This window comes from Siphateles boraxobius, unplaced genomic scaffold (genome assembly GCF_051911475.1).
Source record: "Siphateles boraxobius isolate OS27281-9 unplaced genomic scaffold, OSU_SipBor_1 19, whole genome shotgun sequence".
Classification (NCBI taxonomy): domain Eukaryota; kingdom Metazoa; phylum Chordata; class Actinopteri; order Cypriniformes; family Leuciscidae; genus Siphateles; species Siphateles boraxobius.
In genome coordinates, this window is record NW_027508799.1 from 18342453 (window position 1) to 18369839 (window position 27387).

Here is a 27387-nt window from a genome sequence, read left to right on the forward strand (position 1 = left end):
TTCAGCTTTAATTACCCACAATCCCCTGCATGGCGGAAAAGGGGGAGTTTGTAACGTTTTTTTTCCTTTTTTTCAGATTTTAGAAACAAGAATGAATTTTAGTGTAGCTTATTGTTAATGTGCAAACAGTGATATCATGGAATAGATTAAAAGCATATAGGCTAGCTGACGGTTTGATGTGAAAGAGGCTGATTCTGTCGTTTGATTGGTTGACAGAGTAAAGTGGTTAGTCTCAGGTCAGTGGTGTAACACAAGGATACGCAGATGTAAATAATTTATCTTTGCTTCCCTCATATTCTATTTCTGGTTCTCTCTCCTTTATTTGTTCTGACTTTTCTTGTTCTGCTTTTTTTTTCTTTTCCTCCCACACTGCAGTTTTACTACAAGGAAAACTCAATCAGTTTTTTATTTTTATTTTTTAAAATATGTTAATAGAGGCAAAAGCTAAAATATGTTGTCATCTCAGAGGAAAACTGTTCAAAGGAAACGTTAATGAGGTCTTGAGATATAGTTCATTCATGTATAAAGTTTGCGTCTCAGACGTTTCTCCTACAATTTCTTTGCAAGACTAAAAATAGACAAATGAGTCAATCGATAGTAAAGTATAGAGCCATAAAAACAATGTGAATAACGTTTTCAAGGTAATTTGGTATTGGGAGATTTTGAGAAATATTTTAGTTCATATTGACATCTTCTAATTACAAACTTTGAAAGGTTTAAAGTTTTATTTTAAAATATTAAATATTTAAATGATTATGATAAAATGTAAAGTGAGTACACACAGAGTACACACTCGTCGCCAGAGGGGGCACTCATGCAGAAAGTCCACATGTGAGACTTATAGAGGTCATAAAACTTGTACTAAGTATAAATAGCGATAGCTGCTATTTATTTAAATTATTAAATGGATGCCTACTTATTGGGACTATAAAGCTCCCAACACCTACCCCTAACCCTAACTAATAAACACTTTATTATTAAACACGCATTAAACCGTTTATTTCTACTTTTCTAATATTTTATTCATTATTATTGAAAATAAATGCCTTTCCGATTTGATATGTGATAGGAAAAGGGAGTAGAGCGAGTTCGTCAAAAGGCGGATTTGAACCCGGTTCAATTTGCGCCAACCTCCACGAGCCTTACCCCTACACTATTACTACTGTTTTCCGTAATTTTGTCGGGCCCAACCAGAAGTCAGTGGGTGAAATTAGTGTAAAGAGCCTCTGCCAACAAGGTGGGCTATTTGCACTTAGTGTAAATAGACAACCATTATGTATGACGTTCCAGGAAATTCCTTATATGGACAAAGGCATCCAGATAAACATACCATTGCGACAATATATAATTTATCTGTGCTCTTCTGGACATCTCGAGTATTTTCATAAGAATAAAGTATATTATGCAATGCTAATCGGCGTAGCCTTTTTCACTGTATTCAATATTATAAAATAATATCATTCTGCATCATTCAGTGACGTCAGAAGGAAGTTATTTCAAACACTCGACTCTGACGTCATAAAGTGAGTTTGGAGTAAAAACTTTTATATTCTCTTTTGTTGGACAACAGGTTTGGACAAAACGCTTCTCATTACAAGTTTGGAAAATTAATTGGTGCGTGTTGCTTTTTCAAATGCACATTATATGGGCCTCAAACTCACAGTGTTTTTAAATATGGAGCAGCATTTACTGCGAGCCGATCGATATGCTCTGATCGCAGTGCCGTGCTTCAACATGAAGCACGCAGCGCATATGCTTATTTAATAAAAACGTGAATTTTAATTTTTGTGAATCATGCAGCCCTAACCTCACAAACACAAACAAGCACACAACAAACTCTGACAAACACAAACCAGCGGCTCTGTCTCACACACTCTGTGTGTGTGTGTGTGTGTGTGTGTGTGTGTGTGTGTGTGTGTGTGTGTGTGTGTGTGTGTGTGTGTGTGTGTGTGTGTGTGTGTGTGTGTGTGTGAATAGGAACTATTGTTAGTCAGTCAGTCTGGTATGTAGTGTGTGGGTCTGAAGTGTGACGTGTCTCTGAAGTAAACAAACAGCCGTATTGTCAGAGCATGTCTCGTTGCCTCCTTTCCTCTTTGCTGTCATCTTTCTCCACCATTCCTCTTTCATTTCTTCTTTCTCTTTTCCCCTCATTCTCGGTCTCCCCTTCGAGTCTCATTTCACTCAGAGTCATGAGAAACTGGACTTTTTTAGTTTAGATGCTGAAAGTTGACTTTAACATGGCGAAAACTGAAAACTGATACGTGTGTGAGTATTTGTGTGTGTGTGTGTGTGTGTGTGTGTGAGTGTGTGTGTTTGTCACACTCATGCATACCAAAAATCTGAATGGCAATACAGACCATGGAGAGATTGAGCCAGGTAAGATCCGATTACCTCATTCATCTGTCTCTTCTTTAAAACAACAGATCTATGATGTCATTACATTTCATTATGATGTCAGCTTTTATTTGCGTTTTGAATAAAGATGGACTGGCAATTGGTAAAACAATACAGAATTAAGACCATAATTACAAATTGGTTTTACAAATTGGTTATTGGACACTTAAAAATAATAGGAACTGGATCTCTAGTTTGTATTTTCAACAACTGCGCTGTACTTTTATCTATGTATTAAATGAGAGTAAAAGGATCTGGGTCTGTTCAAATATACAGTATGTCATAAAAGATGCAGACTCTACGTCATGTGGCGGGTTCTTGTTTTTTTTCTCAAACAATCTTTATTCCTCAACATCTACATTTGAAAGAAACTTGTCACTATAGAAGCATTGCAGCAATAACCACGAGATTGATCTGTCAAACATTCGATTTGTTTTTCGACCGTGTTCGCCCTTGGTCTCTGCTCCATCTTGTCTTTCATTAAAGATAAAATAAGGATGAAATGATGTATGAGTCAAGGGGAGAGAACAACAGGCGGGAAATGAGCGTTTCACCAATCAGGCCTGACATTACATTCACACACTTGCACTCTGATGAGAGAGAGAGAGAGAGAGAGAGAGAGAGAGAGAGAGAGAGAGAGAGAGAAGATGGAGGCAGAAAGTGCAATGAGTCTTTGCATGCTAATACCTTCAGCACACACTCCTGTGTATATTGCACAAAATGTATTTAAATGAATGTTTTTGGCATAAATAATCCCTGTTAAGCATTTGTTTTGTCATGGTTTAGAAAAGAAAATGCTATTGCCATTTATTTTCTACACCATTTACTAACAGCTAGTGTGAAATAAACCAAATATTAAGTTTGGCTGCTTTGGTTGCTTTTTCTTTGTTTTTACTAACCAAGGGGACAAGTGGAAATCATTTTAAAATAGTGTTGCTTTTTGAGCTTTGATTTTAACAGTTCATCTTTTCCACCGTGGGATGAACCTGATGCTGTGATTTGAATGATGGCTTGGTGTTCGTGGCTAAAAGCCGCCCATGTACGAGTGAGCTGTAATGACAGGCGCTATTACAGGCTTGTGTGTATGCGTGTGTCTCAGAAGTCATAAAGATCCAGACCATTCATTGACATCACATGCCTGAAAATACCACAACCACTCTGAGGAAGATCTGGGTATTTTCACCATAAAGAGAGGTGGAGAGATTGAGAAAGGCAGAAGAACATTCGACAGGAAGTGAGGGAGAAAATAGAAATCATTGAGTTCCTAAAGTGTTGATAAAAATAGCTGGGGAATGTCTGCCTGACTAACTTCCCTTTAGAACTGTATGATCTTTGTTAAATGGTGTCAGACAGTCTCATGCATTACTGTGTGTGTGTGACAAAGAGCTGGACGGCTCTTGAATCTGAGTGGAATCGTCTGTGAAGGCAAAGATGCCAGAGTGAAAAAACAAACAGAACATGCGTTACTCTTAGTGCCTTTGTGTTGTTTACTTAGGCTATGTCCTCAGTACACACACAAAAATAACTTTTTTCTTTTTCTTTATCTAAATAAGCTTTTTTCCACAGTAAAGAACCCATTGTTTAATGGAAAGGTTCTGTGGATGTTAAAGATTCTTCATGGAAGTATCAATGCCTGTAAAGAACCTTTATTTTAAGAGTGTTGATGAACATGTTTAAATTAGGGATGTTTGTCACACAAGACTAATTTCATTAACGTTTTAATGAACGTTTTGTTACTCAAGAGTACGGAGCCCCTAAAGGGTGGTGGGAGAATTTTTTTTTTTTTTTTCAAATCTTTTGCGTTCCCTCGCAAAACTTTTGCGTTCCCCCGAGAAACTTTGCCGTCCCTCGCAAAACTTTTGCGTTCCCTTGCAAAGATATTTGCGTTCCCACGCAAAACCTGTCAGGGTTTGGGATAGAGGAGATGAGGCGAGGACTCAAGCGCAGAAAAATAGGCTTTTTTATTTATAAAAATAAAACAAAATACAAACAAAACCACCCCGTAGGGGAAAACAAAAGACTTGACTTGACTTGACTTTACTTTACTTTACTTTACTTTACCTGTTGTTAGCTCGGACAGACACTTCCTGTTTAATGTACGGCTGGCAGTGTTTCAGAGATCCATACGTTAATGTAGCGTTTCATAGTGTTGAACTTGGACTCAAATATAAAGAAATGTGGTCAGTGCTTAACTCAAGGTGGAGTTATATATATATTCACAGATTCAAACTTTTCGGATCAATAACTTGTGAGCTAATCACAGTAATGTAGAGCTACAACCAAATTTCCCTCAAAACGAGCTTTATAATAATAGGCTAAATGGATATGAGCAGGTAGCTGAGAGACAAGTCCCGAAGGGACCGTGCAATGTAACTCAAAAAACGTCATTACAAAAATAGTCATTAACTTCAATGTTACAAACTGTATTGCCACCCAATTCAGTTTACACATCAATTGTGTCCCACTGGTCATACTACATTGCTTTTGCACATTTTATATTATGAAAAATATTCAATAACTTCACTGTAACATGCCAAATTTAGTTCACACATCACTGGTCTAATGTTGGTTATACAACACTTAGTTTGGGAAGTAATTGCACATAAAAAAATATGTAGGCCTATTCTTTACACAAATTATATTGGTACCGTACGCTACTAACAAAAGTTACCATAGCTTTTGCATCATATTTGCTTACTGATTTTGATGGCATTACACTGTATAACAGTGAATATTTTTTCTAAAAAGGGTGAAGTTGTTGATTTTGTTTCATAATAAATAATCATAAAAAATCGTGCATTTTTATCAAACTAAGTATTGTAGTATAACCAGCAGGAGAGCAGTGATGTGTGAACTGAATTTGTGACAGTACAGTGTGTCACATTGAAGCTATTGAATATGTTTAATAATATAACATGTGCAGAAGGGTTTTGTGATTTGCACTTTGCAGACGGACCCTTATTCGGACTTGTCTCTCAATCGCCTGTTTAGAGACACATTTATATTTTTAAGCTCGTTTTAAGGAAAATTGGGTTGTAGATTGTTGGTTACTGTGATTGTGAATAGGTGTCGTTTGTGTTTTAACAACGTTTAGCTCACGGATATCCGGGAACTTCGAATAGTGAATATATTGCCAATTTCACTTACATTTACATTTACATTTATTCATTTAGCTGACGCTTTTATCCAAAGCGACTTACAATTGCTATATTTCAGAAGTCGCACGCCTCTGGAGCACCTAGGGGTTAAGTGTCTTGCTCAGGGACACATTGGTGTCTCACAGTGGATTCGAACCCGGGTCTCTCACACCAAAGTCATGTGTCTTATCCACTGCACCATCACCACCCCAAACTTGAAGCACTTCCAGCGGAACGTCAAACAGGAAGTGTCTGTCCGAGCTCACAACAGGTTTTGCATGGGAACGCAAATAACTTTGCGAGGGATATGCAAAAGTTTTGCGAGGGAACGCAAAGTTTCTCGGGGGAACGCAAAAGATTTGGGAAAAAAAAGTTCTCCCATCTTAAATTCTTTCCACCACCACATCCCTTTAGGGGCTCCGTACAAGAGCAATTCAAGCACCAGGAACAACTTTCTTGGCACCTGTAGCACTTGGAAATTGTGCTACAGCAATGAGTTGCTCCGCTCAGAGTTTTCCACCAATTTTTGTTGTTGTTGTTTTGTGGGCTTTTTGAAACTGACGGTCCTTCAGCTCCCCTCGGCGTCATGGGATAGTAAATTATCCATTGGAAGTATAAGAATCCCAGTGGAAGTAGTACATCATCCATTTCTTTCGCTTACTATTTCATCATGAATACTACATATTTTCCATACTGCTTTTGCTTTACTACTGTGCAGTAGGAAGTAACACTTACCCAGAAATTGGGAATGATCCCTGCTGCATCAAAGTGATAAGCTAACTTTTGAGTTTCTCGTGCACATATTTGGGAGTATTTAATAATATTAGCTGTGACAGGTCCCATTTAAAAAAATGAAAAATGCTGCTGTTTCTCCTTCATAATTCACATTGTATTTGGAGTCAGCTTGTTGCAGTATCTGTGCTCTGCAGCGGAGTTTGGAAATTGTCAGGGAAGATGAGCTCTGATTTCCTCACTCTTATACTTGTGAAATGAGCTCTGTTAATCTGACAAATGACCATTAAGAGGGATTGAAATGGTTCTCATTCTTGTGTACGACGTCTCTTCCGCAGAGGCCTCAGAGAACATTCGCTCATCTCTAAATACGCTTGTGCTCACATACGCTCAGTGTGAGCTGTCAGACTGATGTATGGAGCATGAACGAGAGAGTGTTGAGCTGAAACATGGTGCTGAGTGAATGCTAATATGCCATGGAGGCCCTAGAGCTTTAAGACCACCAGCCATGGAAACTACGATCTCCTTTACTAGTCTCTGTTCTCATCTTTTCTTGATTTGTCTCTCATATACATCTTTCATATACTCTTTTCTTCTCTTCTCAATTTCTTCTCTAACATCTCCTCTTGTCTCATCTTGTCTCTCATATACTCTTCCTTTCTCATCTCGTCTCTCATATACTCTTCCTTTCTCATCTCAGCTCATATCTCACATAGTCTTGTCTTGTCTCATTTTGTGTCATCATGTTTATCTCTCATAGTCTTGTCTCATTTTTCCTCAGACATACATAGCCTACTATCTTGTCTCTTCTTTCACATACTCTCTTTTTTCCTTATCTTCTTTTCTTACATAATATTGTCTCATCTCGTCTCTCATATACTCTTCCTTTCTCATCTCGGCTCATTTCTCACATAATCTCATCTGGTCTCTTCTCATCTCTACTCGACTGTTTTTTGTCTCATCTCAAATAATACCTTCTCTTGCATGCTCTCCTTTGTTTCTCATAATCTCTTTTCTTCTCTTCTCTAACATATCTTGTCTCATCTCGTCTCTCATATACTCTTCTTTTCTCATTCTGGCTCATTTCTCACAGTCTCATCTCGTCTCTTCTCATCTGTATTCGACTGTTTTTGTCGAATTCTCTTGCATGCTCTCCTTTGTTTCTCATAATCTCATTTTTTCTCTTTTTCTCGTTTCTTCTATTCAGTTCTCTTCTTGCTTCGTCTTTCAGATCCAAATTTTTCCTCGCATGATTTAGTCTCTTCTTGTCTTCTAGTATCTTTTCTCACAAACTTTTTCTTTTTCCATCTAGTTTTGCCTTGTGTCATCACGCATTCTCTTCTCACATTATTTCATCTCCTCTTGATTCGTCTCTTCTCTCACTTGCTATGTTTTCTTTTGTCACACACCCTCTTTTCTCATTTTTTCTCTAATAATGTCTTCTTTTCTCACATATTATTTTCTCTTGTCTCATCTCCTCTCTCACTTACTCTTTATTTCTCATCTCGGCTCACCTTGTCTCTTCTCATCTCTCCTGTTCTTGTCTTCTCTCACATACTACCTTCTCTTACATGCTCTCTACTTTTCTGTTTCATCTCATCTTTCCTTGTCGTGCATCTTCTTGTATCATATATTATGTTCTCTTCTTGCCTCATCTTTCATATGCATATTTTCCCTCTCACGATCTTGTATCTTGTCGTGTTTCTTTTTTTCATATACAGCTTTCTCTTCTCATTTTGTCTTATCTCATAATATGTCTCGTATTACATGCCTTCTACTTTTCTCATATTTTCTCTCACATTCTCTCTTCTCACATAATCATTTCTTACATACTCTCTTCATTTCTCACATACTCTTCCTTTCTCATCTTGGCTCCTTTCTCACAGTCTTGTCTCTTCTCGTCTTTACTGTTTCTTGCCTCGTCACACATTTCTATTACATGTTTTTTTCTCTCTCATAATCATAATCTCTTATCTTTTCTATCATCTCACATACTCACTCCTCTCGTCTCATCTCGTTTTGTCTCATATTACATTCTATCTCCTCTTATGTAGGTTCTTCTTTTATAATTTTCACATAATCACTTTACATCATTTTCACTCATCTCCTCTTGTATTTTTTTTCTTTCACATACTATTCTATTCTCATTTCAACTTGTCTCTTCTCTTATATACTCTCTTCTTTTCTATTCTTATAATGTCTTCTTGTCTCGTCTCTTCTCGTCTTGCGGATTCTCACCTCTTCTCATCTAGTCTCTTCACCTATTCTAATCTTAACTCTTCTTGTCTAATCTCATTCACTGTCTTTTCTTGTCTCATGTTAACTCATTTTGTCTCACCACATCTCATCTGCTCCATCTGCTTCTATTTTCACTCTACTTGCATCTGTTAAATACACACACTCACACACAAACAAGACCATCCTTCCATAAAAATTCCATTCGCTTTAAAAGCCTATTCATTCAGAACTGAGAATCTGGCTGGCTTTGACCCAAGGGCTGAAAGCTGCTGGAAGCCTGTGTAAGTAAGTGTTGCCTGCAAAATACACTCAGAAAGGGAACCAAGCCAAACAGGAAGTGGCAGTGTTAACCTAATTCCTGGAGAGGAAATGATTGGCCACTACGTGCGTTGGTTGTAATTTTTATTGGCCGGCTGCATGTGAAAAATGGATGTGTTTGTGCACTAGCAGCAGAACACATTAAATACACAGTAAACCCAACCCTACATCAACAGCCCCACATCAGAACTCTTCACGGGAGAATGTTTCCATCTGATTGTGTGTCTACACACTTCACAGACAACATCAAAGTCCAGGCTGGGATCCAGTAGGGTGCTTTATTGCCCTCAAACACACACTTTCTCTCATCTCACTCTGTTTCTCGAGCTGTGCTGTTTTTGTGGGAACGTCCTAGGTTCGATACAAGTTAAGCTCTGTCAACAACGTCTGCAACATTCTGTCAAATGCCACAGAAAATCATCTCAGTTTGTAAAAATAATAACAATTGCTTTTAGTTTAATGCTTTTAGTGCATGTGCAATTCAGTATCATTGTAATTATTTGGGACAATTCGTTCTGGAGAGTATAAAAGCAGAAATTTGATGCATGTGTTTTTGGAGAAAAAAAAAACATTTATATTTTCTTCACACCAATGTGGGTTACTCAAGGGATAGTTCACTCAAAAATGAAAATTCTGTCATCATTTCCTCACCCTCATGTTGTTTCAAACTTGTAGGGCTTCTTCTGTGGATCACAATATATTTATGATGTATGTTATATAATAATCATATATAATATATTTTGAAAAATGTTGGTAACCAAGATTCTTTGGTGGCCATTGACTTCCATTTTTATGGAGTAAAAAAAAACACACACTATGATTTCTCAAAGTATATTCTTCTGTGTTCTGCCATAGAATAAGTCATACAGGTTTGGAACGACATGAGGGTGAGTAATTATGACACAGATGTAATGATATTTTTAGATATGGGACAACTTATGATTATTTAACTGTTCTTTGCAGATAATTACAGAAAAGGTTACCAGGTATACATGGTTATGACAGGAGTTGAAAGATTGGATGTTTGCACAGACCGGCTTATTATAATAAAATCATATTATTAACATGTATAATATTTACATCTTGTGGCTATGCTTTCGAATTAGAAACAGTATTTAACGTTTATTGTGTTGCAGTAGAATATTTTTTATCTATCAAGATGAATGACAGCATTGAATTGACTGTTTAAACAGCCTCTGATTTTATTTTTATAAACTGTCAACATTGTTTTCTCCTCATAATACAGATGTACTGTATTAAACACGGAACCTTCCAATAAAAACACACCCATTTGCTTTAGATGTGAATGACGCAGTTTGCCCTTGAGAGCCACATACTAGCGCAGACCTATTTGAACAGCCACTTGTTGCTATGCTCTAGCAGATAAAAGAGAGAATGTGTGTGTGTGTGTGTGTGTGTGTGTGTGTGTGTGTGTGTGTGTGTGTGTGTGTGTGTGTGTGTGTGTGTGTGTGTGTGTGTGTGTGTGTGTGTGTGTGTGTGTGTGTGTGTGTGTGTGTGTGTGTGTGTGTGTGTGTGTGTGTGTGCGCGTGCGTGTGTGTGTGTGCGCATGCGTGTGTGTGTATTTGTCAAAGTGCAAAGAAGGTCCAACTTCTTTTCATTTCTATAAGCCAGGCTTTTTAGTGAGATGATTCACGTACTGGACGGTGAAAATTGCAGCTAATTGGTCTATTTTTTTCTGTTTCTCTTTCCAGCGTCTAATTCAGAGCAGGATGCTGCAGTGAAGTTGGAACAGGAGCGAGCTGAGATACTCGCCAAATATGACAAGGTGAGAGAAAACAGCCTTCATTCATTTACCAGCCAATTACCCTCCAATACACTTCCAAGAAAAGCAGTAACACAACAAACACGTACTCTGATCCAATCAGATACCGCCTTCCACCATAGTTCACAACCTGCTCACATCTTGTTCGATGTGCACGTTTTCTTTGGGGAGATTCTCTGTAATCTCATCTGCGACACTTTGCTGAAATGTTGTCTGTCTGATGTTTGAAAGATTGGTCCTGATTGGTCAAAAGAGTGCTCTAGAATTGCTGAAATATGTAGCAGGCATGATGTGAAACACCTGTTCCCCGGCTGCTATGTATATCACTTATGTTGGGAGGCTAACTTTTATCCCAAGTTTACATCTGGCATTGTATCTTCAGCCATGCTTTCCAGAAGATACACTCGTTAAAATACATCTAGGTGAAGTATGTTGGCTTAGATGGAAGGAAGGGGCCTTTAAAGTGAAACGAGACCTTACACTACATTGATGCATAATGATTATGGTAATAAATAAGAATATTATGTGATAATAAATATTAAGAAGATTATGACTTCACCTGTCCCCTTTCTATGATTAATGTGTGTTTTCACTAAAAACTTGTGTAAGGTCTCATGGTTTTTCTCATGAAATCTCTCAAGCATGGCCGGTTTGTTAATTGATAGTTTAAATTGAGTGTAATCTAAGCACTCATTAGGGAGCTGTAATGCTGTAACGTGTCTGTTAATTGGATTGTGATAAGCTCCCTTACGCGGGGATTCTCCTCTCAACTCAAGAGAGCACAACACCTAAACTCCATTTCAGTTTTTATTTAGTTAGTTTTTTTACCCTCTAAAATGTAAGTTTTAACATTTCTACTCCCTGAAATTCTTGCATTTTTGCACAACTTGTTCCCAATGCACTGTTGACAACGGATACTAGTTCACAAAAAACCTGTGTGTTGTTCCAATCCTTTTTTTTTGTTTTGTTTTGTTTTGTTTTGATAATGAAAGTAAAAGAGAACTGGCTCGAGAATGACCAAAACACCATAAAAGTAGTGCATGATTTAACTCATTCTTACAGCGGTGTGTTGAAGGGGATGAATTAAGAGCCCAAATTCCTTAAGAGGTTTTGTTGTGTCCAACAGTAACAGTTAGACTGTCAACACAACAAATCGCTCTCTGAGAAGATGTGTCCTAAATCCATCCCCTCCAAAGCATATTTTTTTTCATAGCCATCCAAACAGCGCATCTGCAACAGACTCTATAATAAGTATATTACAAAACTCATTGATCAGGCTCTAGTTTTGGGTGTTATCACATTTTACAGTAACGGAAGGGAAGTGTGAATGCCACTAAGCCAGGTAGTGATGTCATTTAATGGTCTCTCCTCATTGTTTAAATGTCAAATATCATAACATGCAAATGTAAACATGTTAGTGGATGTAATATTGTTCTTGTGAGGTCATTCTGTCAGGTCTAGAGGGATGAATAGATGCAGAAAGACGTGAGAGAAAATAGTGGAGGAGGGGTGCACCCTTGGCATGTGTCGTAGGCCGAAATATTTCCCACACCCATGCGTGTCACTGTGACATGCCATCAGATTATCATATCCCACTGTAGATTTATGCCTGTGACACACACGAGAGTGAGACAGAGATAAAAGAGTGTGTGCGTGTGCCCTTGACATGGCTTCTCTCTGTACTACCAGATCATATTTTAGTCTCTGATTTTCACTTTCCTTCATACTCTTTCTTTTTTTATCGCTCCCACTCTTGTTCTCGCTGCTGCCGTTTTATTCCTCCCGTTCTTTTCTCGTTCTCCAGGCCTCCCAGATCTATCAAGACCTTCACATTTGCTATACATTTAAATTTGCATACATTTTCCTGCCAAAGTGACAAACTGCACAAGGTTTTTATTGCATAGTTAGTCATTGGTGTGACGGTTCAATGGCTTTTGGGATGAAATTATTTTGTCAATGGGTAGCGTGCTTCATCTTTCTTTTCATATGTGTTTATTTAAAATGTGAATGAGAAATTGCCATTAGTCAAACTAGACATGCATAGTGCACACTGATTATTGAAACTATTTATTTATTTAATTGTTTAAATAGAATGTTTATATTGGCCATTTATCTGTTATATATGGAAGCTTGTTTCCGCCACAGAATAAAACATTTTAATAGATAATTGTGACTTTTTATCTCACAATTGCAAGTTTACATCTCGCAATTCTGACTATAACACGCAATTGTGAGTTTACATCTCGCAATTCTGACTTTATAACTCGCAATTGGGAGTTTACATCTCGCAATTCTGACTTTATAACATGCAATTGCGAGTTAATATCTCACAATTCTGACTTTATAACACGCAATTGTGAGTTTACATCTCGCAATTCTGACTTTATAACTCGCAATTGCGAGTTAATATCTCACAATTCTGACTTTATAACATGCAATTGCGAGTTAATATCTCACAATTCTGACTTTATAACACGCAATTGTGAGTTTACATCTTGCAATTCTGACTTTATAACACGCAATTGCGAGTTTACATCTTGCAATTCTGACTTTATAAAACGCAATTGCGAGTTAATATCTCACAATTCTGACTTTATAAAACGCAATTGCGAGTTTACATCTTGCAATTCTGACTTTATAACACGCAATTGCGAGTTAATATCTCACAATTCTGACTTTATAACACGCAATTGCGAGTTTACATCTCGCAATTCTGACTTTATAACACGCAATTGGGAGTTTACATCTTGCAATTCTGACTTTATAACACGCAATTGCGAGTTAATATCTCACAAATCTGACTTTATAACATGCAATTGCGAGTTTACATCTCGCAATTCTGACTTTATAACACGCAATTGCGAGTTAATATCTCACAATTCTGACTTTATAAGAAGCAATTGCGAGTTTACTTCTTGCAATTCTGACTTTATAACACGCAATTTCGAGTTTACATCTTGCAATTCTGACTTTATAACACGCAATTGCGAGTTAATATCTCACAATACTGACTTTATAACACGCAATTGCGAGTTTACATCTCGCAATTCTGGCTTAATAACACGCAATTGGGAGTTTACATCTCGCAATTCTGACTTTATAACACGCAATTGCGAGTTAATATCTTACAATTCTGACTTTATAACATGCAATTGCGAGTTTACATCTCGCAATTCTGACTTTATAACACGCAATTGCGAGTTAATATCTCACAATTCTGACTTTATAAGAAGCAATTGCGAGTTTACTTCTTGCAATTCTGACTTTCTAACACGCAATTGCGAGTTTACATCTTGACAATTCTTACTTTATAACACAATTGCGAGTTTACATCTCACAATTCAGACTTTATAACATGCAATTACGAGTTTACATCTCGCAATTCTGACTTTATAACATGCAATTGCGAGTTTACATCTTGCAATTCTGACTTTATAACACGCAATCGCGAGTTTACATCTTGCAATTCTGACTTTATAACACGCAATTGCGAGTTAATATTTCACAATTCTGACTTTATAAAACGCAATTGCGAGTTTACATCTCGCAATTCTGACTTTATAACACACAATTGCGAGTTTACAACGGTGTTAACGGTGTTACCGGTGTTCCAAAGCAACACCGGTTACATCACTTGCCCACCGCGGCACCGCCCCTTGCGATCGATTAGATTTTTTAATTTTAGTTTTTTATAAAATCATTTAGTTCAGTTAGAGAACAGACACTACAATTAAAAACTGAACGTGTCTGCTAAATAAATCATGAGCAGAACGAGAGTCGCAGCACAGATTAGAAGCAGGAGTCAGATTTCATTTATCACAAGAGTAAAGAGCTGACTGACAAGATGATGGAGCATTTTATGTCAAATCGAAATGTAAAAGCGCATATTTAAGCGAATTTGTCATTCCAATGTTTTTTTTTGTTGTTTTTGTGTTTCATTAAAAATAACAGGCTAATGAACATACCATTCAGGCAATCAGTCCCCGAATTGGCAATAATTTGAAAGCGAAACTAAAATGTGCACGTGTCCAGGGGTGGGGAGCGAGCAGAACAGGACGCTCCGCACCATTATGAATGTACGTGCGGATGCGCACATTTTACTTTAGCCTTCGAATTAGCTCTTTTAAAAGCCCCCGCCGATAATTACCGGTGTTGTAAATCGTCGATTAACCAGTGGGAAAATATCCTCACCGTCACATCTCTAGTGTGTATGTGTGGTCAGAATATGTGTCTCTCTCCTTTTGTAAACACACTGTTCTTACTCAAGGATGATCTGTTTCTGCCCCAGGCGCCTCTCTCTTTATTTGTTCTCTTTGTATAGTTTATTTGTGGTGTACTGAACATGTCCACATTCTGCCCACCCCTCATTATGTACCTGCCTAAAATATGTATGAACAGCAAATTCACAGATCAGTGAAGCCAAATACTTTAAGAACTCAAGCCTTGAGCAACTCCACACACACATACACGCTAAAACTATGTCTCAACTGATGTGTTCTCACTGCTTTGTGTTATTTGTGTTTTCAGGGTAAAGAAAGTGCGGAGGTGGAGCCGTGGGAGGAGGCCAATTTTGACCTGTATAAAGCGGTGGACCGCTTCGGATTCCTGCAGTAAGAAATGTGTATTATTCTGTTGTGTGAGATCTTACACGTGAGTAAGGAGATGCAGGTACTAGAGAAAGCCAGCAGAGTCAGAGCGCTCCCTGAAGCTCTCTTATCTTGTTGTTTGTCGTTTTCTTTAGCCTGTCCTGTCTTCTCGTTTCTCCTCTCTTCTCGGCCTGGCAGGGAGGTTTGTGGTTTACCCTGGCCCCTTAAACAGCAGTGCCCTATGCGATATTTATAGGGTGCCACATGTGTCTGGCAGATCAGGACTCTGTAATTGCAGGGGTGAAAAAAAAGAAAAAAAACCCTGGAAAAGTAGAAGGATGTAGAAACAAACTGAGAGATAGATAGACCTGGCTCAGGAACACATGCCAGTGTTTCTTAAGATTTTGTTTTGTTTTCTGTTTGTTCTGTATTTTAAGAGTTTGTTGTTGTTGTTTTTTCTTTTTTCCTTTGCTTTGTTTGCTTTGATCTTACGCTTTTGTTCTGCTCTTTTTTTTGTTTTTGCTTTAAGTTTTGTCTGGGCTTTGTTTTGGTGTTGCTTTGTTTTGTTTTTCTAAAGATCTCAATATTTTTTGAAAAAAATACCATATGAACACATCAGTAATTACACTGATTCTGATTGGGTTTTCACAACAACAGATTAGACCTCTCTAGGTCATTTATTTCGGCCTCACTGCTGCCTTAGAAAGTTGCTGCCTATGTAGACAGAAAGGAAGCTCTCTAAGGTTTGGAACAGAGCCATAATGTCATGTCACGACTTCCCTGGGTTTCCTCATAAATATCCCAGATCAGATCCAAAATGGCAGCCATTTCCTGTTTGCTTAGCTGACTAAGATCTTGCACTTTGAACAGTTTCAGGGGTGGGGGTCTTGAGGGCATCATTACCAGTAATGATGTTTATTTATCCAGTTATGTTCACTTCCTGTGGAACAAAGTAATTCCTTTTTCAGTAATACATGTGAGAAACCAAGATTTGACGTCAGCAGCATAAACCAGTGTATGATTTATGGATGTGTTTTCCGTCCCTGCATGGCCATCATGTTATGTGAAAAGTGGACAGACATTAGTAGCTATGTGAGAGTCCAGTGTAGTCTGACTAAAATAAGTTTAGTCCAACTGTGTGTATTTCCCTTTTATAATAAAGTGTGTTTTGTCTTTCACAGTGAGGATGAGCTTCCAATGTATGACGTAGTGGAGGAAAAGGTGAGTCCAGTGCTCTGTTTGTATCCAAGGCACCAAAATGGTTAAACTTAATGGTAAAAAAATCTATCTTTCTATCTGTGAAAGATAGAACCAAGATCAGTAGGATGAGGAAGACACTTTAAAGCTATTTATCAACACAATTATGTGCAATGTTTAGGCTTTATTAAAAAAAAAATTCAAGTAATGGAGCAACTTAAAAAAAAAAAAGTGTAAACATGCAGTAAATCTGACTGAATTCTGTTTTATGTAGATTAATTGCCATTTGGATGCAAGTATGATTCCCCTTCTCATGTAAATTAGATTTCACATGAATCAAGTTTGTGTAATTTTTCATATCCATAAGTCCCGATAACCTTTTAGTAATTGATCACAGTTAAAAATAAATACTCACTATAGTAACCCAAAAATCACTGTATTTCCAGAGTAGAGCTGCAGAATACATAACATATAACACATAGGAACGTCATTGGATAAGAAAACAAAATAGCCATTTATTTTAAAGAAAGCTTGGGCAACTGTGTGAATTTGAGGGGAATGGACTTCATATGTCCACTAAAATGTCCTTTGCAACTTGGTTAAAAGTAAATATAAAAATTACTGAAGTGATTCAGATTCAAAATTTCTTGATTTCTTTATCACACATTTATCATGCAAAAAGCACTTAAAGTGTCAGGTTATAAAGTGAAAATGAGCTGTAAATTGGAGAAACATTGCTTCCTCGGAGTCCGTTATGTTCTTGTAGAGAAATATCTGAAATGTCTTTTGAAATGCGTTTTTAATGGATGGCCTCCTAAATTTTAATAATGGTGTTAATGTAATACTGCTTTCTAGGTCTCACTGAAATCCATTTTCATCCAAGTCCTCTCAGTGTTAAACATTAAACATTAAGGTAGTGTTTGTCTTTTTTTTATTTATTGTAATACATGTTCGCATTTTGTCTGTTTAGCATAAACATCTGGAATTGGAGAGAATGACAAAATGGCTGAAAATGTTGAAAAGCTGGGAGAAATACAAGAACAGCGACAAGGTGCGTGTACTTCATAAACACACCATAACTCTGAAGGACTTTGCGAAAGTCAGTTTCTCAGTCTTTCATCTTGTGCGTGTGAATGGCTGAAGTTCCCTTTGGCTGTCTCTGTCCTGTGTATTGGGGCGACATTGGACCGGTCCCCTAAGAAAACCACTGTCCTTCTTCAGCTGCACAAAATCTGTCGGTGTCTATCTATATTGTTTGGACCTCTTCAGGCAGCTTGGCGTTTTAATTGCATTTCTGTCCACTAACAGTGTCTGGTGTGAAATGAGAAATCTTCATACTGCCTGAGGTGGAGCGTGACAGTTGTGCAGTCTATTACTCTGTGTAGAGTTAATCATTACTTCTTATTATCAGTCCAATTAGTTTGAATAGACTGTCACACTGTATCTACACCAAGCAAGCACTAGCAAGAAACAATGCATCAAAAACACAACAAAGCATTCCTGTATTTTCTGCACTGCAAAGATACTCCATCCACTCCCTCTCCAAAAGGATGCTAATTCTTATTTAGCATGCATTTTGTGTCAACAAGAAAAAAACTGCAACAGTGTCCAACACAACATTTTCATCCAATCACATTGCTGCTTGCGTCACTTTGAGCCATTATAAGTATCCCTGCGCTCATCATCATCGGTGGATATCTTCGATTCGTGGAGGTAAGAAAAGTGTCTGTATTTGGCATTAGATGTTTACTAAAATGTCTTTTGTGATAATTTGTTGATGTTCGTCCAGGGGCATTTTACACATATGTGCGCTAACTTTTAACAATAAAACGAATAAAAGAAAGCATAAAGTTTTTTATAACTTTATGCTTTCTTTTATTCGTTTTATTGTGTGGAATCGCTTCTAAATAGTCAATGACACATTGTAGCCATCTCTCTCTCACTGAAAAGTAATTGAGCTCACGATTGCAACGTATTGTGTAAAATGCCCTAAGAAGTTAACATTATCTGTCTACGTTTTTCTTGCTAACGTTAGATTGCTATATTGATTATGTGTATAAAAAACAAATGTGTGTTATTTGCACTCTTGCAGCTTTGAATGGAAGACGCCCCTGAAGAACGTTTGGCAGTTATTGGCTGCTCACCATCACTTGTATGCTCTGCACTCCAACAAATATGCAAATACAAATGATTAAAGCTGCAGTAGGTAACTTTTGTAAACAAATATTTGTTACAACTGTCATTATGTCCTGACAGTAGGATATGAGACAGATAATCTGTGAAAAAATCAAGCTCCTCTGGCTCCTCCTTGTGCTCCTATTGCCATTTGCAGAAATACACCGCTCCCGGTCAGAAACAACCAATCAGAGCCAGGAGGAATGTCTTAGCAGTGTCAATCACGCTCGTGTACGCGCTGATCACCCCTCTCTTGCACAGCGCGAGCGCGTACCGTCGTTCGTGACTCTCCTGTTCGAACTCATTCGTCCAAATGAACGAATCCAAAAAGATTTGTTAATTTTGAACGAGTCTTTTTCAGAGTCATTTCGTTCATTCAACGAACAAATTGACTCGAAAAAAGATTTGTTCATTTTAATGAACGACTTCGAACAGGATCATGAACGTGCATCACAGAACAGAGCAAGGCGAGCATTTGTGTTTATAAAACTTAAAGTTTTTTATTTATTTTTGAAATGACCGATCGTTTCACTAGATAAGACCCTTATTCATCGTCTGGTATCGTTTAAAACCCTTTGAAGCTGTGCTGAAACTGTAATTTGGTCCTTGAAACGTTTGTGTCCTATTGAAGTCCATTATATGGAGAAAAAGCCTGGAATGTTTTCGTCAAAAACCTTAATTTCTTTTCGACTGAAGAAAGAAAGTCATGGACAACTTGGATGACATGGGGGTGAGTAAATTATCAGCAAAAGTTTTTTTTAAAAGTGAACTAATCCTTTAACGTTATCTTACTAGCTATTTATAACTTATAGAAAGAGTGCAACGTTATAAAGTTACATGTATTGCAAAATACATAATGATTTGAGGACCAAGTTTGTAGTCAAAGTATGGGCAGGCCATAGTCAGTGTAAAGCATATTGTTGATGTTTCGTCCCTATTAGTGAATGTTCCATAACTGTTTATAATCCGCCGTCATCGGTGGTCCTGCTTACTAGCCTGCGTGTTCACGGCAGTCTCCGCTGTGGGGGAGGAGCTGTGGAGGGAGGGCTGTAGCGCAGCAGAGAGCAAGGGGGTTGGACCTGTAAGTTGTGCTTGTTCAAATTTTCAGGTTAAGTCAACATTTTCTCAAAACTCCCTACTGCAGCTTTAATGTTAAAGATGCTCTCAAACACAACTTTTTTATTTGAAGTACAATCTTTACTTTTTTATTTGAAGTACAATCAAGATTATACAATCTTTAGTCTTCAGAAAAATGTCACTCATACAACATTGTTAATGTTTAAATTAAATATATTTTTGAATGTTGACTTTTTTATGTAAATGTAGCATTTTTAATAAATTGTATATACACTACATGTGAGTTTGTTGTGTTTTATTACAAGTTTTGTAAAATAACTATAGCATGTGTATATATATTTTTTTTGTGTCAACTGTTTGTATTGTATTTATGCTATAATATTATCAGTATTTGACACATAACCTGTTAATGCACTTATTTTTTTACATTTAAATAATATTTTGGTAACACTTTATTTTACAGTGTCCTTGTTACATATGTTACATGTAATTACCATAGTAATAACAGTAAATTATGCCTAATTAAATGCAATTAACCCTCAACCAAATCCTAATCCTACCCTAACCCTGTAGTAAGTACATGTAGTTAATTAATATTACACTGTACTTAAATATTTAATTACACTGTAACAATGACACCATAAAATAAAGTGTAACCAATATTTTTTCCCAACTTGTTAAATTAAAATGTGTGTGATTTTGGTCCCACTTTATATTAAGTGGCTTTAAGTACTATGCACTTACATCGAAAAATAAGTACAATATACTTATTGTGTTCAGGTTGTATTGTAAAACACTTTTGCTGCTGTTGAGATGTGATACGGGTGAGGTTAGGGTCAGGTGTGTGTGATACGGGTAAGGTTAGGGTCAGGTGTGGTTGTATGGGTAGGTTTAAGGGTAGGTTAAGGTGTAAAGGAAGGGTCAACTGTGTAATTACAAATGTAATTACATAAATTAATTACAGCTGTAATTACATGCAGGTATTTTCAAAATATAAGTACAATGTAAAAACATGTATATACACAATAAGTCCATTGTATCAAATTATTAATTTCAATGTAAGTACATTGTACTTAAAGCCACTTAATATAAAGTGGGACCGTGATTTTTTTGTTGTTGTTGTTATTGCAATATTTAAATTTAATATGATATATAATAAAATTTGCTTGGATAATATTTCTAAAAACATTAAAGTAGTTTTAAATAGAATATAAAATTGCTTATTGTAGGACATCAACTTCTCAAAAGTATTTCATGTCAATTGCTACACAGCTGTAGCAATGCTAACATTATGTATAAAATTGTTGCGCGGTTCTATAGGAACCTGGGTTACAGTATGTATGTTATAATAGTAGGAAGGAAAGTGACACATTTCTCCATTGCTAAAGTCTAGCTCAAGCCTGATTGGTCTCTTGTTGTGAACAAGCAATAAGTACACTTATTGTTTTTTTTTAATTTTTTAATTTTTTATTTATTTGAACATGTAAATAATTTTTTTTTTAAATCAATCAAATAAACTAATAATAGAAAAACAAAACAAATGAACATCAAAGTAAAAACTCCTTACTTTCAAAAACTTAAAGACTTCTATTTACAAGGAGGTAGGAAGAAGTACAACTTATGTACTCCTACCCCTATACCATTACAACCATGTTTAACGAGATAACTCCAAAATAATAAATCTGCGGAGATAATAAATCAATAATCAATGAAAAAATATATTCAAAAAGTTCTAATCACATAATATTACACAAACACGACAATATTTATACATACTACAAATGATTCAATATAGGCCTAGGACAGTTTATTATTAGCACTGAATTTCTCTATACCTCTGGAATATAGTTTCTTTGAACATCTTTTTAAAATGGAATAAGTTTGGACATTGCTTTAATTCATTATTTAGTTTGTTCCATAATTTAACACCACTAACAGATAAACAGAAACTTTTCCTAGTAGTTCGAAAAGTGGGAGTTTTAAAATTCGTCAAGGCTTAATAATAAATATTTGCAAAATATTTATTAAAGTTATTGACCACCTCCTCCATGTTATTGCTCTTTTTTTCATTATCAATGAAATACTGGGGATAATTAGACTGCTTCGTGCCACTTCTTATAATACTGTTCAGTATATTCCATGTACCCTTCATATTATTTTTATTATTATCTTTTTATTAGTATTCTTTCTTACAAGTTCTCATAATCTTAATTAACTTATTTTTATATTTCTTATATTTAAATTCAGCTTCTATAGTTCAGTGTTTAATAAATTCTCTATAAAGTGTATTTTTCTTTTTACAGGCATTTTGTAATCCTTTTGAAATCCACTGTCTATCACTATATTTCTGTTTTCTACAATATTTTTTTATCGGACAATTCTTATCATATAATGATTGAAATAATCTTAGGAATTCACCATATACTTTATCAATATCATTCTCCATATATATTAATTCCCAGTCTTGTGAAAGCAGATCATCTTTAAATGCAACCATAGACGCTTCTGTCCTGACCCGTCTAAATATAGGTTTGTTGTCTTTTTTAGATATGTAGTTGCTATTGAAAACTGTAAAAACTGGCAAGTTGTCACTGATGTCATTTATTAATAGTCCACTCACTGTATTATCTATGTCATTTGTAAAAATATTATCAATCAATGTTGCACAATGGGTAGTAATCCTACTGGGTCTGGTAATTAGGGGGAAAAAGCCCAGACTATACACTGTATTGATAAAATCATCTGTCTTATTGTGCTTGTTTGGATTTAGCAAATCAATGTTGAAATCCCCACAGATGAACATGACTTTCTGATTTGTTTTTGTAAATTTTTCCTCCATCCAATCCTTAAAAAGATCAATATTTGAACCAGGTGATCTATAAATGCAACTTACAATGACATTTTTCTTTTTTTCCCTACATACTTCTATTGTAACACATTCAAGTAAATCATCCACCACTGTAGACATTTTTTCCACCACCTTGTGATTAAGTTTCTTGTCTACATACAAAGCCACACCACCCCCATTCTTATTTCCTCTGTTAATACAAGACATTACATAACCTTCAATTTCAAAGTCTGAGCCCTTTTCTCTGTTTATCCACGTTTCCGAGATAGCAATTATATTGAAAGACTGTTTGAACTGGTTAAGATAATGTTTAATGTTGTGAAAGTTACCATATAGGCTTCTGCTGTTAAAGTAGATTATTGATAGTTGATTTTCAGTATTAACTGAACTATTAAACTGATCATTAGTGTAATAAAAACAGTTGTTATTGGTGCTGTGGAAAAGGTTTTTTACAGGATCAATATCATTTTCCACATCCTGTGAGTGATGTTCAGTATATTGAAAGGTGTTCAGCTCTTGTTTATCATAATCCGCAATCCTCTGTAGTAGTTGATTAACTCCGGTGCGTGTGTGAGTTGTGAAAGATGCCATAATACAGACAGCGAATCACCATACCTGGTTGGAGATAAAATATTTCTCGTCTATTTTGGTGTAATGGACCGGGGATGTATGACCAGTTTGTCGTGTCTTAGGTAGGCAATATCCCCCCTTTCTCTCGCAACTCTGAGTTCCGGCATCAGTTCCTTCCTTTTTCTTCTGACGGTATCCGTAAAATCCTCGTTAATAAAGATTTTGGATTTTTTCAGTGACTTTGTGCGTTGTACAATGGCATCTCTGTCCTTGTGCCTCAGAAATTTCACCAAAATTGGCCTTGATCTTTCTCCTCCCGGTTTCCCTGTACGGTGGGCCCTCTCCACTTCAACCTCACGCTGCAGCTGTAACTTCTCCGCCAGGACTTTCTTCACCTTTTCCTCCGTCTCGGCCCAAGTCTCTCCAGGTGCTTCCTGAATTCCCTCGAAAACGAGGTTGTTACGCCTCGATTGTCTCTCCAAGTACTCCATTTTGTCAGTGACTGCAAGTAAACTGTCACAAACTTTAAAGATGTCTGACTGCATGGCGTGGCAGCGTTCAGTTTGCTTAGCCCCATCATTATTGATGTCATCCACATCTTTTTGTTTAAATTGTAAACTTGTTTTTATATCCTATAGATCCTTGGTTATTGCATCCAGTCTGTTGTTTGTGGAGTCCATAATGATTTTTACAAAGTCTTTGAAGTTGTTATGTTGTTGTTCAAGCAGCGCTACAATCATTTCCTTTTGTTGCTGCATCAGTTCGTTTACATGAGTGAGCGACACATATTCTTCGTCCAATTTCGCTTCTACTATTGCCTTTGGTGGCATTTTGCCGTATCAATGGCGCAGGATTTTCCCACCCGTCATTCAAGTCAAGGCAGAGTTTTGGGACTAATTGTGAAAATTGCTGATGATATTACAGTCATAGGAATTATTCTGTCAACAATGGAAATGATCTGGTGATCTAGATTAGCATGACGTAATATATAGAAATATTAGCCTGAATTGATTTGGCAAATTTGATTTCCCATGATCTGAGGTGCAAGGTTAGTACCCAGCCTGTTCTTCCTCTGCCGAGAACTTGCAGGATAGATCGAGGTGACATTTCCTGGTTCATTTCATGTCCTGTTTGATCTTCAGCCGTCTAGCTCATGCTATCATTCACGTTCCCTCTGCACAATTTTTTTTGTTTTTGTTTATTTGTTTGTTTTCCAGTATCTGTCCTGTGCCATGATTCTTGCATCTTTAAGATTTAAAATATACAACTGATTTTCTTAAATTGTTTATATGACGAACAACTCATCCACATAAATATTGTTTCACCGTTTGTAAGTATTTTATGTTTAGTTGTGTTGTTAAACTGCCCATTATGTTTACTACACTGTAGGTAAATTGTCTAGTTTTATAATCCTATATAGCAGGAATGCTCAAACATTATGTCAGCCGAACCCATTTGACCTAGTACCAAGTGAGATTTTACATTAATGCTCAGGTAGCCAAAGTTTTTCATAAACACTTTTTTGTTATTCTGGTTGAAACTCTCTTCACAATCAATAATAAAAGTGGTCTAAATATTAAAAGAAATGTTTGCCTTCGTCCCGAATGCAATGATACGATGTCCTACCTGCCTGTCAACATGTATTTGCATACCTCCATGCACCCTTCTCACCCGCAGGCATCACACATCATCAGCATGTCCCATGATGCAATGCAGAGTTGTAGACAGACAGTCACAGAGCACCACAAACAAACAGCAGCCGCTTTTACAGTTCCTCCTGAAACAAAACAATGAGCTTATGCTGCGTTCACGCCATGTCAACCGTAATTACGAGATGACAACCCGTGACGTTCTTCACGTCCTCAGACTCAGATTTATGAGTTTCCCTGTCAACATTATCAATGCCGAAATTAATTTGCAGCAGTCGGGTGGTTCAAATAGGAGCTCTGTAAGTTGTTTACGTTCATTATTATTGTAATAGTATGTGCTTTGAGACACAAAGTAATTTACCACGGTCTCTTGTGACGTTTTGCAGACTCTTGTGTGTTTATGTGTTTTGAAGGAGGTGTGTTTTTGCAGAGCGTCTGAAGGGAGCTTATGCTTTCAAATCTTGCCTTGCCAAAATATTTCAGTAATTTGACAAAAAAAATTGCATTTGCAATTGTATTGATTGTTTACTTTAAAATGTTTCCATATATTTCAATTTTTCATGTGTATAATTGAATTATTAGTTTCTAATCAATAGACTATATAGCATCGATCTGCATGTGTGTTTTGGTTCCGACTTCATTGTACTGCACTCGCTCCGGAGACATCTTGTTCATAGTGTTTTCTGTAGAACAGATGGAGTCATTGACTTCATCCGCAATTACAAAGCCAATCCCCCATCAACAAACTCACTTAAACACATAAGCAAACACACAGACACCTGCCGATTTGTAATGTCTTGTTTTTATTCAAATAAACAAACAGTCTTAATCGCCTCATTTCACCGAGATTAGAGCCAGAAACACACACACACACACACACACACACACACACACACACACACACACACACACACACACACACACTTGTTGGGTTTGTGGCTGTGGGATTTGTGCCCACTGATGTCTGTCAATAATCAGCTCCTCAAGAGCCTCCCGAAGATTATTAATAATGACGTTACCATTATTATAAGTGAACTACTCAGCAGCCATCAGTACACACACACACACACGGATGGGCCCTGGGGGCGGAAGAGACGTTCAGGAAATCACTTAGCGGCAGTAATGTGGACAGATGAGTGCAGGAAACTGAAGAGTGTTCATTCCTCTCTTTCAACTCTTAACCCCAACACAGAGTACACCACCACACTCTCAATTTTATATGCTTTTGTTTGTTTTTTCATATTTTTAGCATGAATTCAGACTCCCAGTTTAATGTAACATATTTCACCATAATTAAATCCATTCCTGCCTAAAATTGTCCCAAAATCAGCACAGAAAATGTGGAAAGTCTAAAAATTCCGTCTGGGTCTTCTCCTAACCATGACAAAGAAACAAAGTCATCTGTCTCTGATAGAGTTGTCTATATTCCAGATTGCAAAAGCATTCAACTTTATTGAGTAGCTTGGTGTCATTTTATTATTTTATTTATTTAAAGGAGTGAATAAGTTTGACCTGCTAATCGAAATAATGCTGGAAAAAAGGGGGAAAAACAACTACATAATAGAATTATAGATAGGAACCCTCTATGTGTAAAGGTCATTTAAAAATGACTTTTTTTGTGATTTGCTGATTTTAGTTTTTTGAGACCTAGTTTTAGATTTCTGTTTCAATTAAACGCAGTTCTAACTTCCTATGCATGAAAAAAAAGTTACCACTGCTTCCACAAAAAATATTAAACAGCACTGTTTTCAACATTGCTAATAATAAAATATGTTTCATGCGCACAAAATTAGCATTTTAGAATGATTTCTGAAGGATCATGTGACACTAAGGAATGGAGTAATGATGCTGAAAATGTATCTTTCCCATCACAAGAATACATTATATGATAAAATAGATTCAAATAGAATATTCACAATATTGCTATTTTTACTGTATTTTTTATTAAACAAATGCAGCCTTGATGAGCATAAAACACCAGTTTTAAAAACATCTTACTGACCTCAAATCCTCTGAATGGTAGTGAAGTTTTGCCCTTGAAAATAAAATGTTAAATTAGTTATTTGTTTGTCTATTTGTTTATGTTTTTAGAAATGTCTTCAAAGTGTACACTTACTTAATTGAGATTTAGAGGTTTCCTAAATTCTAATCTTCTAGTGTGTGTGTGTGTGTGTGTGTGTGTGTGTGTGTGTGTGTGTGTGTGTGTGTGTGTGTGTGTGTGTGTGTGTGTGTGTGTGTGTGTGTGTGTGTGTGTGTGTGTGTGTGTGTGTGTGTGTGTGTGTGTGTGTGCAGCTGGCGAGAAGGATCTATAAGGGAATTCCTCTGCAGCTCAGAGGTCAAGTTTGGTGTCTGCTGCTCGACGTCCCCAAAATCAAGGAGGAGAAGAAGGACTTCTACGAGGTAAAAACAGTCTCTCCATTCCAGCATAGCCATGATTTTCTTGGTGTGTGTGTAAGAGAGAGTCAATCTCTTTACTTAAATATGACTTTCTAAACTAGCCAGTCCCTGAGGTTTTCAATGTAACACTTATGTGGTTTGACACACACACACACCACAGAGGGAAACATCACCCCAAACGGACAGTAGCAGCTTTACTAAAGCCCTGCAGCATCCAAGCAGACAGAAAACATGATTTGTAGGCTGTATTCTCCTTTAACTGGAAGTGTTTGTGTGTGTGTGGCAG

At 36.7% G+C, this 27387-nt stretch overlaps 1 protein-coding gene across 3 annotated transcripts in view; it reads left to right on the plus strand.

The window, feature by feature from the left end:
- usp6nl (USP6 N-terminal like) overlaps nucleotides 1–27387 on the plus strand; it is a 60140-nt gene that overhangs the window by 22573 nt on the left and 10180 nt on the right. For 2 of the 3 annotated variants that reach the window (XM_077234043.1, XM_077234041.1), the window contains 5 exons: nucleotides 10532–10605; nucleotides 15130–15212; nucleotides 16370–16409; nucleotides 17356–17436; nucleotides 26997–27104. In XM_077234043.1, coding sequence (XP_077090158.1) covers nucleotides 10532–10605; nucleotides 15130–15212; nucleotides 16370–16409; nucleotides 17356–17436; nucleotides 26997–27104 — 386 coding nt within the window. Of the gene's footprint in view, nucleotides 1–2087; nucleotides 2377–10531; nucleotides 10606–15129; nucleotides 15213–16369; nucleotides 16410–17355; nucleotides 17437–26996; nucleotides 27105–27387 lie in introns of those variants that run through there. The other variant, XM_077234042.1, reaches the window with a different exon arrangement.